This window comes from Homalodisca vitripennis, chromosome 2 (assembly GCF_021130785.1).
Source record: "Homalodisca vitripennis isolate AUS2020 chromosome 2, UT_GWSS_2.1, whole genome shotgun sequence".
NCBI lineage: Eukaryota > Metazoa > Arthropoda > Insecta > Hemiptera > Cicadellidae > Homalodisca > Homalodisca vitripennis.
In genome coordinates, this window is record NC_060208.1 from 75,495,154 (window position 1) to 75,511,441 (window position 16,288).

The 16,288-nt window shown below is 30.9% G+C and overlaps 1 protein-coding gene across 2 annotated transcripts; it reads right to left on the reverse strand.

Annotated features, from left to right (window-relative positions):
• Nucleotides 1-857: 857 nt before the first annotated feature.
• LOC124356281 lies at nucleotides 858-15,891 on the reverse strand. 2 transcript variants are annotated; one of them, XM_046807466.1, is made up of 5 exons: nucleotides 15,709-15,891; nucleotides 11,814-12,078; nucleotides 6,433-6,554; nucleotides 2,975-3,606; nucleotides 858-1,042 (listed from the first exon to the last, which is right to left on the reverse strand). In XM_046807466.1, exons 1-5 carry the CDS (start codon nucleotides 15,787-15,789, stop codon nucleotides 952-954), a joined length of 1,191 nt encoding a protein of 396 aa, XP_046663422.1. In that variant the 5' UTR covers nucleotides 15,790-15,891; the 3' UTR covers nucleotides 858-951. The 2 variants fall into 2 exon arrangements, with proteins under 2 accessions (XP_046663422.1, XP_046663423.1); XM_046807467.1 differs by having other exon boundaries at nucleotides 912-1,042; nucleotides 3,382-3,606.
• Between the last annotated feature and the right edge of the window lie 397 nt (nucleotides 15,892-16,288).

The following is a 16,288-nucleotide window of genomic DNA, read 5'->3' on the forward strand; positions in this document are numbered from 1 at the left end:
AAGATCATAAACTGAAATGTGGAGTGGGGCTAACGAAAGAAGAAAAGTTTAAGGAGTTGGTGTTCTCCTGACAACCAAAACAATTTGTGCGGAGACTGACAAAACTATGTATAAACAGTTGTGAGGCAACAACTCAACTTTCTATATTTTTGCCCCCAGGGGCAAACCCCTCTCTAGCTGTGGCTCTGGGCACATCTGATCAAAACTGTGAACTACACCTTTTGAAGAGTTGTAAGTCATTACTATTTTCAGGTGTTTGAGTGCCTCTGGTTACAGATTTTTCTCCATGCGTTTTTTGAAGATACTAGTATGATAAGTTTTTTTTGGTACAATACAAGATGGAGTGTGCTTAGAAAAAGTGCTCCAGTTAGACAGGTTTGAACTTGGAAAGACTGTGTCTAATTCAAACTTAGTCCAACGTCTTGGGCTATACCACCATCTGCTCTCAGTTAAATCTACATAGATATATAGATTATTATGTTTGAGAACTATTGAACTAGTTTAGGCCAAGATCAGTATCACCAACACAAGTAATAATTCCTGAGACGCCCATATGGGACATTACAGTCAATTCAAAATAACTCTATTCATATTAAAATTTAGTACAGGGAAGAATATCAGTGTAAGAATAATTAATTAGTGTTCAAAAGACAAATCCTTAAACATAATATATATATATATATGTTTTTTTTTTTTCTTACCAAGAGCATCACAAACGTATGGCATAACAAAAAGTTATAAAATAAAAAAATATTTATTTTTAGAACCAATATGAATTAGAATGAAGATTTAATATTTCATGCCAGGACCAAAAATTTGGAACCAATCCATTCCTACATTTGAATATTCATGCAAAGCATAACAAATGTTTATAGATTAATCATCTATTTATTTTAAATAACTTTAACAAAAAATTCATCTTTAAACAAAACAGTTATAATACAACGAAGTTTATAGTAAAGGGGGAAGTAAAGGTGTTTGCAAGGTCTGTAGTCTAATTGGTTGGAGGTCGTTACTTGTGCTTATTTCATTGTTGTTCAGTCTGAAAACAAAATATAATTTAAAGACACTATCACTATAATACAGTACAATACAAGGAACTATAGTTTTTAAAATCTAATTTTGTCTGTCAATCATAAATTGTTAAAAATTACCTTAAATAGAAAATTGAGAGCTTGAGAAGCCAAAGGACTTCATGTATTTCATGAGGTGTAAAAAATAACTGGACTATACATGCTCTAAGCAGAAATGGTCATAGAATCGGAATAACCTTTGATCTTTCCTAAACTGAGACCACCTTATTTTGATTCTTTATCTAATTTAATTTATTTTTAATTCCTACTTTTTATGATATCACAGAGTGTCACAAACTTAAAATGAGAGCAGACCCTTAATATTATTTTTTTGTTAATCTCCAACTGAATGTTTTAAATTATTAAAGAAGATGTGTGGTAACAACAGTATGTCTTGTACTCAAGTTTTGAATGTTGACGGTTTTTGATGGTTGGGAGGATATTGATACAAGGGAGGATACATCCCTTGGTCCTACAGGTATCTATGTACCAAGTTTCAAGCCAAAATTTAGTATGTTATTTTACTTTAGATAGTTTAATTTTAAGTATTTCATACCTCCAAACCCTCTGGTTTTTTGGATTCCACCCAAAACTACATTCTGGCTTCACTAATGAATGTACTTCTGTAGTGCACAAGATAAATTATTTGTATAAAATATCACAATAAAACTTTCAAGATTAAAATAAAATTTTATTGAAGAGTGTTTTGGTATTCAACAATTTGTTCTCTGTAGATGAATTTCATAATGAGCTTCAATTGTGTTTAAAAATGCAGGATCAGAAGTGAGAAAGATTTTGTGTGTAAACAATGTAAGTTATGACATTTAAATTTCAAGAAAGGAGTTCTTGTATCTAAGATTTTGATGCAATTTTATATTGAGAGGAAAAATGAACATTCCATCAATCATCACGCTTTCCTATCACATATGTTCGCCACTGCATGACTATAATTTTTACTGAGAGTTTTAACGAACTAGAGTATATTGGACCACTTTTTATGAACAATTTTAGAACTACTGAACTGGATATTTGAACAAATTCACCTTTTATTATGTTTAACTCCCACTAATACATTATCAAACCAAGTTTCCAGAAAAATCGAGTTATCTGTATTACCTTGGGTACCGAACTGTTTAGTAAGTAAAGATATATGATACATCCAGATTGGCTGGAATGTCATTCAGGCCTCAGCAAGATATTTTAGATCAGCATTAAAAATTAGTTTGTACTCAGACCTATATGAGAATAAGTGGTTCAGAGCCTACGCGGAACCGTTGAGTCCTTAGTTTTTTGTGTCATTACTCGTATTAATTAACAGATGTCTAAGGAAGAGTAAATCTTACATGGAAATAAGACTCTACAGGGGATTTACACTTATTATACCTATTTTTCGTTCTATACTAGGGTTGGGGAGACTTACCTTAGAAAAATTTATAAATGTCATTGGCACTAAAAACAATGTAATGGAGGAAAATTGGTGTTAATAAATCTAGAACATTTTTAAACAGATTTTTTTCTGAAGTTCAAATATGTAAGAGTGTTGTTGGGTAATAAAAACAATTCTATTAGGATTAAGTTTTTATCTATGATGATATTCAGCTAGAGCTTCCTCTTCCAATTAATATAATGTACTCATTCTTTCCCCTTCCCTCTCTCCAATGTGTTGTGTGATTTTATACCAGCAATTTAATTTGAAGTAGGGTTTAGTTAGTGATAAAGAGAACAGATTAAGACACAGAACAAGACTTGATTTTAGCTTAGGAAACAAGTAGCAACTGCTGGAAATATAAAATAAAAGCATACAGTAATACAAATTTGGAATTTATATGAAATGTTTCATAGATCTCCAACTTTTCTGTACACAATTTATTAAAGGATTTTACGTATCAAAGTAATCTTACCCTGTTTTCCGACCCCTCCTGCTAAATTTTCTCTGGGGGGATGGTGAACCATTGTACACCAAAGACCAATCAAGTTTTTGTATATCAGATGTGTCCATAGTGTCTATGAAATCAACAGGATTAGGATAGTTAAATGTTCTTAGACTGTAAGGAGTCCAGTCATAACAAGATCTCTTTCTCCCAATTGCGTCAACAGGCACCAAATGATGAGTGAGATTATGGAACACGCTCGATACATCTTCAATTTTATATTGTTGCATAATCCACTCTACAGTTTTTGTTACCAGCAAACTTCGTTTCAAATTAATGTCATCCTCCACTATAGGTCTAATATCTGAATTATGATCCAACACATCTTTGTCAACAAGTTTGCCATTAAGTAAATCAACAACGAATCTGAAAGTCACCATATCTTTATCATCGTCCTTCAGCATATCTTTGTTGATGGCCGGTATCTGAAGGATTACAGTATCCACAAACTGTTTATCAGTGTGTATCCCAGGAGTTATAAGGTATTGGTGTATCAAGTACTTGAGTTCCTGTAGGAAAGGAATGGCTGCCTGTAAGTAAATGTACTGGCGTAAACAAGTATCTGCCGAGCCAAGACATTCCTCCTGAAGTTCTATATGTATCTGAAATCAACAGAGTAAAATTTTAGTTTTAGCATACAAACATATTTTTAGCAACAATTAATGGTTAGGAGGGCCAGTTACTCAGAAAACATATTTGCCAAAGGCTTTTGAAACAGTTCTGGTGAGAAGGATATTAATAAAAGTACAAAGGATATTACTTTTTGCACCTATTATAAAATATGGGTGCATTTTTGTCATTGAGGAATTAAGAGGATCAAATTTTGAATGACAATATGTTAATTCAGGAGGATTAGAACATATAGCACACTACCCTGGTAAAGTCACAGTACTCTTGATTTAAAAACCCAATATTATTTCAATCTCAAAATATCTTAAGTTCAAATGTTATAAAGATAATTTATAGATATTCCTAACTTTAGACAAATTAGTTTATACTGGGTGCTTATTTGAAAAAGCCAAATCCGGTTAAGTAACAATTTTTCAATAAACTTTTCTCCTTATTAGAATTTAAACATTTACTACATGATCCTTACAGCCCAATATACCCTCTATTATTCTATATAATAAATGGCTAAATAATGCCGCTTCTGGAAATTATAACTCCCAAACCAAAAAAAGCTCAAACAAGTTAAAACTTTGTACAGAAATTGATCTAAGAAATATCTTGGCTAAGTACATTAGTCAGCTTGGTATATCATTTCATTTTAATAAATGGCAGCCATTTAAACTTTTTTAAATTCACAATTCCGTAATTTATGAACCTAGAGAAAAACAAAAAAGTGATGTGGAATGCTTTTAACCTTTATTAACATTTTGTATCTCAAATGGTTTTTGATTAAGTACAAATCTCATACAGACTTTTATAAAACCAAGAAATGGCAATATGAGTACTGAAACAAGTTTAAAATTGGTATAAACATTGGTCTTATAAACATCTCTACTAGGTTTACTTGGCATTTCGTTTCATTATGGTGGATGTTCAGTTTTTTTTTAACCAGAAATTTCTTATTTATGAAACTAGAGGAAAGATAATAAATGTTCTGGAATACATACTGGCTAATTTTTCATCTCAAGAATCTTGTAGACATATGTTTTCTAGTTTTAATAATTATGACATTGGCTTGTATATAAATTTTTTTTAATTTGGTTTATGTTACAGTGATAATTTTAATGTTTTTACTTCACACGAGCCCTTACATGATAACAACACCAGATTTAGAGAAAATCCTTTAAAACCCAATGTGAGACTGGCTGTAATTGACTTTTATGTAATTGAAAATTCCTTTGACAAAACTTATTATAACTGTGTTATTTAATGGGCAATAAATATTCTTGATCCTAAACATTGTTGTTATGGGGCTAAAATCTAGATGGTCACCAAATACAGCCAGTTCTTAAGTAGCATGTGAGAAACCGAAAACTGTCATATTATATAGCTCAAAATACTAAGATTATTAGTAATCTCAGTTAAGTACATTCACACAGATCTAAGTTTGATTCTGGAGTGAGGGTATCAGGTTTATTTCATGTAAGAAGTTTTTATTGATAACACGATGTTTGTTCAATCTTACAAATATAACACGACAAATTTTAAAATTGTAAAAATTTGTTTTTTGCTTGCTAGTCTTAAGATATGAAAAAGTAGAAAATAATGCCATATCTGCCTTCATTATCATTGATGATGTATTAAACACGGTCACATAGATCTATGTGACTGGATTAGTTCCCATTTATTTATGTACTCTTCCCCCCTCCCCCTAACAACTACTAATAGACAATAGACAATATCCTTTATTACAATTTCTTCAAGAAATGTTACAGCGTCAAATTAGTACAATCTGTACAAAGTAAAATGAAAAAGCTTCTTCAGTGTTATGTGGGGTCTCCCCAAGCAAAGAATTCATTTAGGGTGTAGAAAGCCTTGTCTAGTAGCCATCTCTGTAGCTTCCTCTTCACCAGCACAGGGCGTCCAGCTTTCAAGTGGTCTGGTATCTTGTTTAGCATCTTCACTCCTGCATACAATGGTTTCCTTTCATACATGGCTGTTCTGTGACCTGGCAGCACATAGTTTCCTGCATATCTGGTGTTGTATTCATGCACGTCACTTTGTTTAGGGGGGTCTTTGGTCACACAGTAAAGGACAGTATCTAGGATGTAGATGGAAGTGACCGTCAGGATGTTCAGGTTCTTAAAAACATCTCTACAGCTTTGTCTTGGACTTAAGCCTGCTATTACTCTGATTGCCCTTTTCTGCATACCCAGGACGCGGTTGAGATTGCCCATAGTGGATCCACCCCAGACAGTAATACCATAGCGTAAATGGCTTTCAAACAATGCATAGTATGCGGTCCTTGTTGCCTCAGGGGTACTAGTTGCCTTGATTCGTTTTATGGCATAGAGAGCTGACCCGAGTTTTAGGCAAAGATTGTCCACTTGATTATTTCAGCTAAATTTTGCTTAGCTTAAAACTCCAATCATAGAAATTTACAAATCTGATTTATACGTGATTGATCATTGTATGTGGATTATACAAAAATAAGTTCCATACAAAAATAAATTAATACATTTGATTCTTGCAATATTCATTTATCCTAAATAATACTTGTAACAACCATAGTTTTACAATAATTTAAGAATTGAACAAAATTATATTCTATTGGTATTCTATATTTACATAAAATATTACAATTAAAATATAGCAATGTTTTATAATGGCAGTGCTAACTTAATAGTTAGTATGACACAATAGTAGGTGTTTGTAGTTGATTTATTAAAATTATGGTAGTGTGTACATTACTCAACATGAATTTCTAGTTTATATTTAGACAATTAAATTCAATTTGTATTTGTAACAAAACCACTTACTTGGTTACATATATTATGCATGATAGAAGCGCACTCAGAATGATAAGGCATGTACGTCAATCTGACCATCACCTCCTGTACGAAGCTCTGGATAGTGGACATGACTTCCACCAACGGATTACCTGAAGATAAAACAATTACCACCCTTTGTTTCATCTAGTAATAACTATGTGTTTTGGAAGTTTGGTACCATGTACTACACAATACCACTTACATACATACCGCAATATATGTGACATATAAATTTCTTAATACATTTTCATAAACCAGTCAAACCAAACCAGGTAATTTAGGCTCAAATCAGTGGCATACTAAGGGGAGAAATCTGGGAGGTAAACTGTCACAAAAAACTGTAAACAAAAAATAAAATCTTCTGACAATGGTATACCTCAACAAATAATTAAAATAATTCAATCAAATTATATATTTTTGAATTTTTAGTCTCAATAAATTTCTTAAATATTAATTTTAGCAGTTCTAAATTTCATTAGCTCTACACACACCTGAGATCAGGACATAAGATGAACTCGAGCTTGTTTGTCAAATTGTGATACTTAGAAACTTTATCAGGGTTGCCATAATATTGATTAATTCATGTAATTATTCTGGTACAACCCTCTTTCTTTTTATTATAAAAATGTCTATGAATACCATAGAAATACTAATCATTCCAAATATTTAGAATTTAGAACATGTAATAGCATGCTCTACAGTATAATAGTTCTTGTTTATACTATGTACTTCTTATTTTTTTGAAGATATTTTTATATTATATATATCTAGGAGACCTCCATGTCAGGTAATCAACTCCTGGGCAAAGGATTATGTTAGATGGGCCACCATGGCGAAGCTTAGGATGAGCAAGCTTGCTTTGCTCTCTCCTTTCAGAGAGGTTGCCCTAGAGGCATTACAACCGGAGAGAGGAGTTTTGCGGTGGATAACAGGGCCCATTAAAAGGTACTGTCATCTGAGAAAGCACCTTCACAGGATGGGTGTTTTCAATGAAGACTCAGTGTGTTGAATGTGTGGGCAGAGCTTGGAGATACCTGAGCACATAGTTTTTAGTGATGAGCTGGTGGGGGAGAGATTAAAGGACAGGTGATACCTCACTGAGAGCTAAGTTGCATCGGTTTTTCAAGTTTCTTGAACAAGCTGGAATATACTGAACTTCTCTCATTACACAATGTGGAGTGCAAAAAGCCCTAGTTTTGGCTCATGTACTTAGGTTTTGAGACTGCCCCTTTTGAATGAATATATATGAATGAATGATATATTATATTTCTTCAATAAAAAATAACAACACCTAATGTGTAACAAAACTATATATTTCAACTTTTTCAACAGAAAAATAATGGGTGTAAATATTTACAAAACATTCAGATATATGTAACAAAATATACATATTATATTGTATAACATGTTGAGTTTAATTTATATGTTAAAGATTTTGTGTTTTTTTAGGGTTACAGTGATTAAGATTACCATTAATCAAAACAATCTGAAAAACTTGTTTATTTTATTAAGTATGTATATGACATTTATTTGTACCACAACTATGGTACTACACGAATTAACAGGATAAAATTTGTTTGAAGTAGAAACTAATTCCCTCCTTTAAAAATTGAAATTTGTATCTCATTTAGAAAGATTAACATAACCAAATAAACTAATTTGTTTCTGTATGCAAACTTGAAATATGAAAATAAAATATGGTAATATCTTCTTTAAAATCAAATGAAGTTCTAGTCCAAAATTAATTTATATTATTACAATTTAATTTTCATACCATCTAAATTTTAGTACCACTATACTGATTACTTAAATTGTATACATATTATTCTTTATTATAATATGTTCTCTATATTCAAACCTAAAACTAAAATATGAATGTCTTCTACAAGTCTATGTAAAACTAAATGGATTGAAATTTTCACTAAAAGTTGTAATATACTAAATATTATAAAGTTCACACAACCTTTCTATTGCACAAGCCCTCAATATATTCTAACTACATTTCTTCTTTACCAAAGCCCTATTTTTTACTAAAATATTGAATAGTAAAAATGTTCCTTGAATGTTCATGTTACATCCAGTTGTACAATTATTTGTTCTTGTAGTATTCTATTCTTTAATTTCAATGCAATATTTATTTTGCGAACCTTTAATAATGAAAACTTTGAATAATTAATAAAGAATAAAAGTACCAGAAAAATTACAATTGTGTTAACATTATATATATAATATAGTATTGCTTTGAGAATATTTAAGATAACATTTTACCGTACTCGATTCTCAATCAAAATCACCCGAGGTTTCTATCAAAATATATACTCATCACTTGAGACTAAACGAGAAAATCCACGCAGAATCGGCAATTCTAGGCTTAAATGAGATATTCCTTTACTCCTTAATCTACTAAGAGTCTGCTGCTACATTAGTAAGTTGTCTGTGACTAATGCAATTATTTCAAAACCATATGTTTGCAGTAGTAGAGAGAAGATAAATGTCAACAGGTTTGTGCAGACAGTTTTCCTTGTTCTCCTGACAACCGGATGTTATTATTTCATGGTACACACAGAATCTTAGATATCTAAATCCTAATATCCACGTAAAAATAAATGTTCTTACAAACTATCAAATTTTGTTTATTATTACTAAGCAATGATACATGAATAAAATATACATAAATATAAATCTGGCACCATAACTTGCTTGAATATTGTTAATTTGTAATAAGGTTGGGATCTGATTAGAAGGAATTCACAGAAACACCAAAAGAAAGATGACAATGCCAAAACGTATAAAACCCATAATCAAGGAAAAAAAATTAATCAAAATAATTAGAACTTTTGAATAAATTGTAACACTCTGACAACAATTAACAATGTCACAAGGACCCAATATATTAATACATTTTTATTACAAACAAATTTAACAATAAAAATCATTTGATAAGTATTTGGTCTTCCAATCACATTTTAGTTTATTTATTTAAAATATATAAAGGAACTGCAATAGAAAATATTTTAGTCATGAAAAGCTAGAGCTCTGGGGTATAGTGGTTAGCATGCTTGGCCGCAAAATGAAAGATAGTTTCATGTCTCGGTGGAACAAATACTTTTTATGAGTCAATCTTTATTAAAATTATATATAGTCAAAACCAATATATTGATTAAACAAATGATTAATAAGTTTCCTTTGGTAGTGCCCACCACTACTTAATTACAGGTGCTACTATGTGGGTTAATTAATGTGGGTGTGGGTGTATAATACTACGTGATTATACATTATCAACTCCTTCACTGTGACATGACTCATGTACTGACTTTAACACAGCAGAGATAGGAGCAGTGTGTGTCTGCCACAGTCAGTGTGTTAAGCAAGTAACAATATTAAATGTTAATACTAGTGACATAGTAGAAATTACTGTTTTGCGCACTGTTCCTAAATAATCTAACAAAACTCTCAGTCTGTACATCACAATTAATCAGATACGCTAGAATCAATAATATAATTGATGATTACATCAGGTTTTGTTGAGACAATTTAATTGGAAAAGTGGAATTAATAGTTTACGGTTAGAATTTACTTTTGAATACAAATTTTCTACACATATCCTTTTCTTTATAGCACTGCAGTGATATATAAATTCACCCACACAGACTTCTTTCTTTAATTTTAATATAATTTTCACATTTTGGGGTTCATCACTATTAGATTCATTTAAATAATTATTAAAATAACACTTTTTTCTGATCTAATATCCAGTCAAGAGTTAATAATGTACCATTCACATGGGCTATCCATTTAATAACAGTCACAGTTCATGCTATAGTAGCTATTATCTATCTTAGTTCTCTTCAGGGAGTCAGAATGGGTATCATGTGTATTAATTAACCTATTGTGTCACATTGTTAATGTCATTTTTTTTAACTGGAATTTTCTCTCTATCAATGAAATACACAGTTATAAAACCACTATATCAGAAAGGTGACTCTGAACAAATGGACTGTTTTTGGCTGATAGCAGTACTTCCAGCATTTTCCAAGATTGTACAGAAAATTGTGTAATAGTATCAGATAGCTATATTCTCAGAAGAGCACAACCTTATTTCCTCCCAAAAATTTTGTTTTAGAGAGGAAAGTATGCAAATGTAATTTTTGACCTTATTTCAAAATTGCCAAAGCAATATATCAGGTTTTGTATGGATCACAGAGGATTCTTGGTGTCTTCTGTAACTATCCAAGGCCTTTGATTGTGTAAATCATGACCTCTTACTCAAAAATTGGAATGTTAAGGGTGAAAAGGAGTTTCCAATTTAATTTTTCAAACTTATCTTACATTGAGGTATGACAAAGTCAAAATAGAAATTAATAGAAGCAAAGTATTATACTCTGCTTCAAGAGAGATTTAACATGGTGTTGCATAAAGTCCCATTTAAGCTCCTCTGCTGTTTTTACTATTTATACATGATTGACCTCGTAAAGGATTTTTCAATTTGCTGATAATACAGTCTCTCTTCGAACAGGAAAAAATTAGTTGGATCTAGAATATAATATATAACACTAAATTTTCAATGTGATTAATTTTTTTGAAAGTTACTGTTTGAAATTAAATATTACCAAATCAGATATTTTAAATTTCTGAACAAATCACAGTAAAAATAATATTCATAATACAAATTTAACATTCCCAATGGATAAATTTGCAAACAGCTTTATGTTTAAATTACAAACCAATATAAAACTTTTCCATAGGACAGAGTTATTTTTTACAGGACTTTATGTAGAACTGTTTTGCAAAATTCAGTAGACATGTTGAAAATGTGTTATCGACAAAGTATTATATATATATATATATATATATATATATATATATATATATATATATATATATATTAGATAATGTATTGATAAAGTGGGCAGTTTTAAACCTAATTATTCAATTATGGAATTAATTCAATGACTATAAATATACTATTTGGATTTCTATCCATTATGATTTACATGTTTATTTTAGATAGATAGCTTAATAATAATGATTTTGCCTATTTGAATTGCAATGTTGATTTGAAATTATGTTCAGCTTTGTGCTTATTTTAGTATGTATGATCTTGTATTTTATATATTTATATGGTGTATCATATGTTGCAGGAGCAAAGCTCCTATGATTGTAACTTTTAATAACAAATAAAATTAATTGAATTGAACTAAACCAAAACTTACACTACTGCAACATTTGATTAATCTTGGTTAATAATTTTTTATTTTGAAATATTGTTATAAACTTACTTCTTAATTTTAGACATAAAGGGAGCTTGCATGAAATCCTCAATTTTAATAATATATTTATTTTTTCAGCTAATAGAATCTATATCTTACCCACAAAACATATGTACTTCATCCGTTTTCCTTTTTCTGAAAACTTGAGTTTGCCCACTTGCCACACATTCATGAAAAATGTTGAAAATTCCTTTATATATTCTTCTACCCTCAAAGAGTCTTCTTCTCCAATATATTTAATTCGGATTGAGTCTTTAATGAGGAAATCAAACTCTTCCTTGGAAGAATAAAACTTGTCCAATAGTTTGTTACATTCCAACTGCAACATGCTTAGCCTGCTTGATTCAAACTGGAGAATGTTTATCTGAATAAAAGAACAGCTTATCAATCAATTTTGGAACAATTAATTAACAATCTTAAAACATTGCTCAGTGTTTAAAAAAGTGCTCTGCACAAAAGTGTAAAACAATTCCCACTTTTTGCCAAGCTTGAAACACCAGCTACGAATGCTGACAACAGACCTCTGGGAAATTTATATTAACTATTTCATAGATAATTACTAAAAATTAATTTAGTCTGCAAGCTAAGCTGATCTAAGATGATTGTACTGAAAATTATTTAGGTAAAAAATACGATAACACTCTTTATTACGCCCAGCAAGAAAATCAGCAAAAAGATTGCTAATTATTATTATTATTCTTTATTCTTTTCCCATACTCATTTTTTACATAAGATTCATAGAAACTTATGTGCAGCTCAGTTCATTTTTATAGCAAAAGCTGGTAATAAAGTAACATTTTTATTCATACATTTAGTCTTTATAGAGCAATGTTTGAAACTAAACAAAATCGTAGTTCATTTTAAAATTCATCGTGTGATTGTAAATATTTTTTCCTTAATTTAACTTCAAGTTTGTTTTTCAAATTAAAACTTTTATTTTCCCTTTTGACATAAAAACTATACTAACAAAACAAGTGTCTCACACTGTCTTATGTGAGACACTGAGACAAATTTAGACCATTTACTGTGGGAGATAACATGGCAAGACTGGTATCCCCAGAACTTCCTAATGGGCTTCGGTCAGACAAAACAAAACTTAATAAATGCTATGTTAATCATGGTTGTTGATTGGTAACTTGTTTCATGATTTTGTGTTGTAAGCACTCAAAATAGTTAGTGAGTGAATGTTTTATCTGCCTTACAAATTAATGTATGTACTAAGATGTCATTTTGTTTAACAATATTTTTTTCTGTTGAACAATAAAATCAGTACAAAAAATTGTTGAATATATATTTTACAGAAATTTGGATTCATGTATACTATCAGCCGCAGAAGTTTGAGATACCCTTTTGTGAACATCCTGTGTATTTTATTAGGCCTATTATATGAAGATATGTGAAAACACCAAACACAAACTTTATGTAAACGTTATGGTATCAATTACATGTTTGTATCTATTACCAAGAAAGCAACATAAACACATGTAAATGTCTTTAATAATTACTGAACATGATATGATCTACACATAGCATGAAGAATTGGATAAGCTTAAGAAGCTTGATGAAACCAAGGGTTGGGGTTCCGATAAGATACCACTCATGTATTGTTGAAGTTTATTAGGTGGACCAATTGTTGATGTGTTAAACATACCACTGGCCTCTGATGTTTTCCCAAGTGTGTTCAAATCAGCATACGTTGTTCACATTCACAAAACAGGACCTATTGATTACTAATTACGGTCCTATATCAGTTCTGTCAGCTATGTCCAAAGTTTTTGAAGATCTATTCCTTGGCCGCATTAAGCTCAAATTGGCTGGCGTAATCTGCTCTTAGCAGCATGGTTTCACTGGTGGAAGGTCTACCGTATCAACTTAACACTTTTTCAATTAAACATTCAGTTGAATGCAGTATGTCTAGATTTTTCTAAGGTATTTGAAACAGTGGATCACGTCTTCTTTAAAAAAAATGCTTGTCAAAGGTTTTGGAAACATTGTATTAAAGTGGTTGATGAGCTACATTTTTGACAGGCAACTATGTATCAAATTTGCATCAGCTATCGTGTTTCTTGCTTGGGAGTTCCTCAGGGAATGTTGCTTGGACCATATTTTTTGTCACTTTTAATAAATAACCTGCCCGATGAACTTCAGTGGAATTCACTTCTTTTTGCTAACAATGTGAAGATTTTCTCTATCATATCTACAGAAGATGACTGCCTACGGATCCATGAGGATCTATATAAACTTGTGTGGTCAATAGAATGAACCTCAATACTAAGAAGGGGCAAGCGATAACCTTTCACCGTTGTCACTCTCCAGTAATCTTTGAATATACGGTACGTGGTGAACCCATAGCTCATGTTCATGAGGTAAAGGACCTTAGCATTCAAATTCAAATTCAAAATTTCTTTATTCTTTTTTTTTTATACATAATGTACATGAATTGCGTCAATTACCTTTACTACAATATAAAACATAAGACTCAGGTTAGAGTATTCATACTTTATATTTAATACAGTATAATAATACATATAATATTTTAAATATTTATGTCCATAGTGTTAATATGTTTTGTAATGGTAGGCAAATACAAACAAAATTACTTTCAAGTCACAGTGTAAAAAACTCTTCAAGAGAGTAGAATGAATGATCTGTACAAAATTGTTTCAACATTTTCTTAAAATTATTAAAAGAATTATAGATTAAAAAGAATTAAAAGCATCATATTGACATCCTCATTAAGCTCTGAATCTCATGTATTGAAGATCTGCAGTAGGGGAAACAGAGTGATTGGATTTTTTTCTCTGCTTTTCAAGACATTTAAGTGACACAGCTGCCTTAAAAGACTTTGTACTGTGCCTTAGTGCACCAAATACTTGAATATGGCTCACCAGTGTGGAATCATCATCAAAGATTTGTCAACAAGGGGTCCTTACCAACAGTTTCCATTGAAGACCTGTCTCGAGATCTGGGGCTCCACCCTCTTGTTTACCACTGTTTTTCTGCTGATGTTGTGCTACTACATAAGACCCTCATTGGCAAGGTTGGCTGTCCTGACTTATTGCATCTGGTCCAATTCAGGACTCCATCAGCCAACCTATCCAGTGACCTGTTCAGCAGACAACAGCACCGCACTAACTACTGTATACAGTAAACAGTACAATGGTCCAAATTCAAAGATCTGAAAACACTGTTGCTGAAATTGTTGACTTTTCCAGGACAATGTAGCAGTCCTCAAGACAACAATTGCGAGACAATCATGTTGAGGAAATGGTTTTGTAGCTTGAATTAATTTGTACTGAATAGAACTATTACTTTTGGTTGTGATTGTTGTTGTTAATTATATGTATGTAATTTATCCTCTTATCGTACTCTGCTCTATCTGTACGGTAATTATTTATTCGTATTCATTTATTTTATTGTTTTTTTCTATTTATTATAATTTATTCATGTAAATTATTCCCTGTTTAAATTTTCATTTGCGTTGTTAATTAATGGTTAGGGCTCTTTTACATGTTACACCCTATCATAATCTATTTTCTATATTTATCTACTTTTCTAATTATTTTATGCAAACTGAAAAAATTGAGATATCCGTTGGAGATAATGTTAAATAAATAGCCTAACTTATCAAAAGGTAAAACACAATCCAAGCCAAAACAATACTCTCAGAAAAGTAATAAAACCTCTCTAAAAATCTATATAATATTCTATTCTAGGGTTAACATACTAGCCTAATTTATTCTAAGAAAACTCTACAAGTATATTACTTTTAGGAGTATTATGTTGGCACTTGCACTAAAAACATATTTCTAACTCAATGTTTATGTTCTCTTGGTAAAAAAGAGGTCATATCTGCAAAGGATTGAATAATTTATTCTGTGAAATGTGGCATTATAAAAAGTGTAAACTATTATTAACAAGCTAACAATTCTAAAAATCCTACTGTCTTTTAGGAAAACTGATAACCCTAAAACATTAATGGAGGTCAACTTACATATTGTTTGATTTTTATTACTAATTCACAGCATATTATACTGTTCCTCATAGAGCACTTTTCAAAATTGAAACTATCCATTGTTCAGCTAAAATAATATTAATTCATACATTTTCAAATAATAGTAAAATATTCGTAGAAATTTACTATATTCTTCAAAGATTAACCTTAGATTGTTTTGAAATAAAGCGGGCTAAAGAAATAAAAAAGGTGTTTAGGTTTAAACATATTTCATATCAGTTTAACATGGGCACAGTTTTTAATCATGCAGTTTTATTTTACTGTCTTTGACTGTACATATAACCCATTGCTCAACTGTGTTAGAGATGTCCTAGCTAACAGCATGTTCTAACACAGTGCGGCGCAAATGCAATATTTGCATCTACAATTTCGATAAAAAGGAACACTTTAAACTTAATCTAGAACATAAAGCTTGTACCTTTGGGAAGTTGATAAAATGGCACATCTGTGTATGTAACCTATCAGATCCCATACAAAATAAGATCTGTCGACAGTTGAATGTTATGTTTTGAATAATTTTTATACTAACGAGCTAACAATAAAAATAAAAAAGTTACAT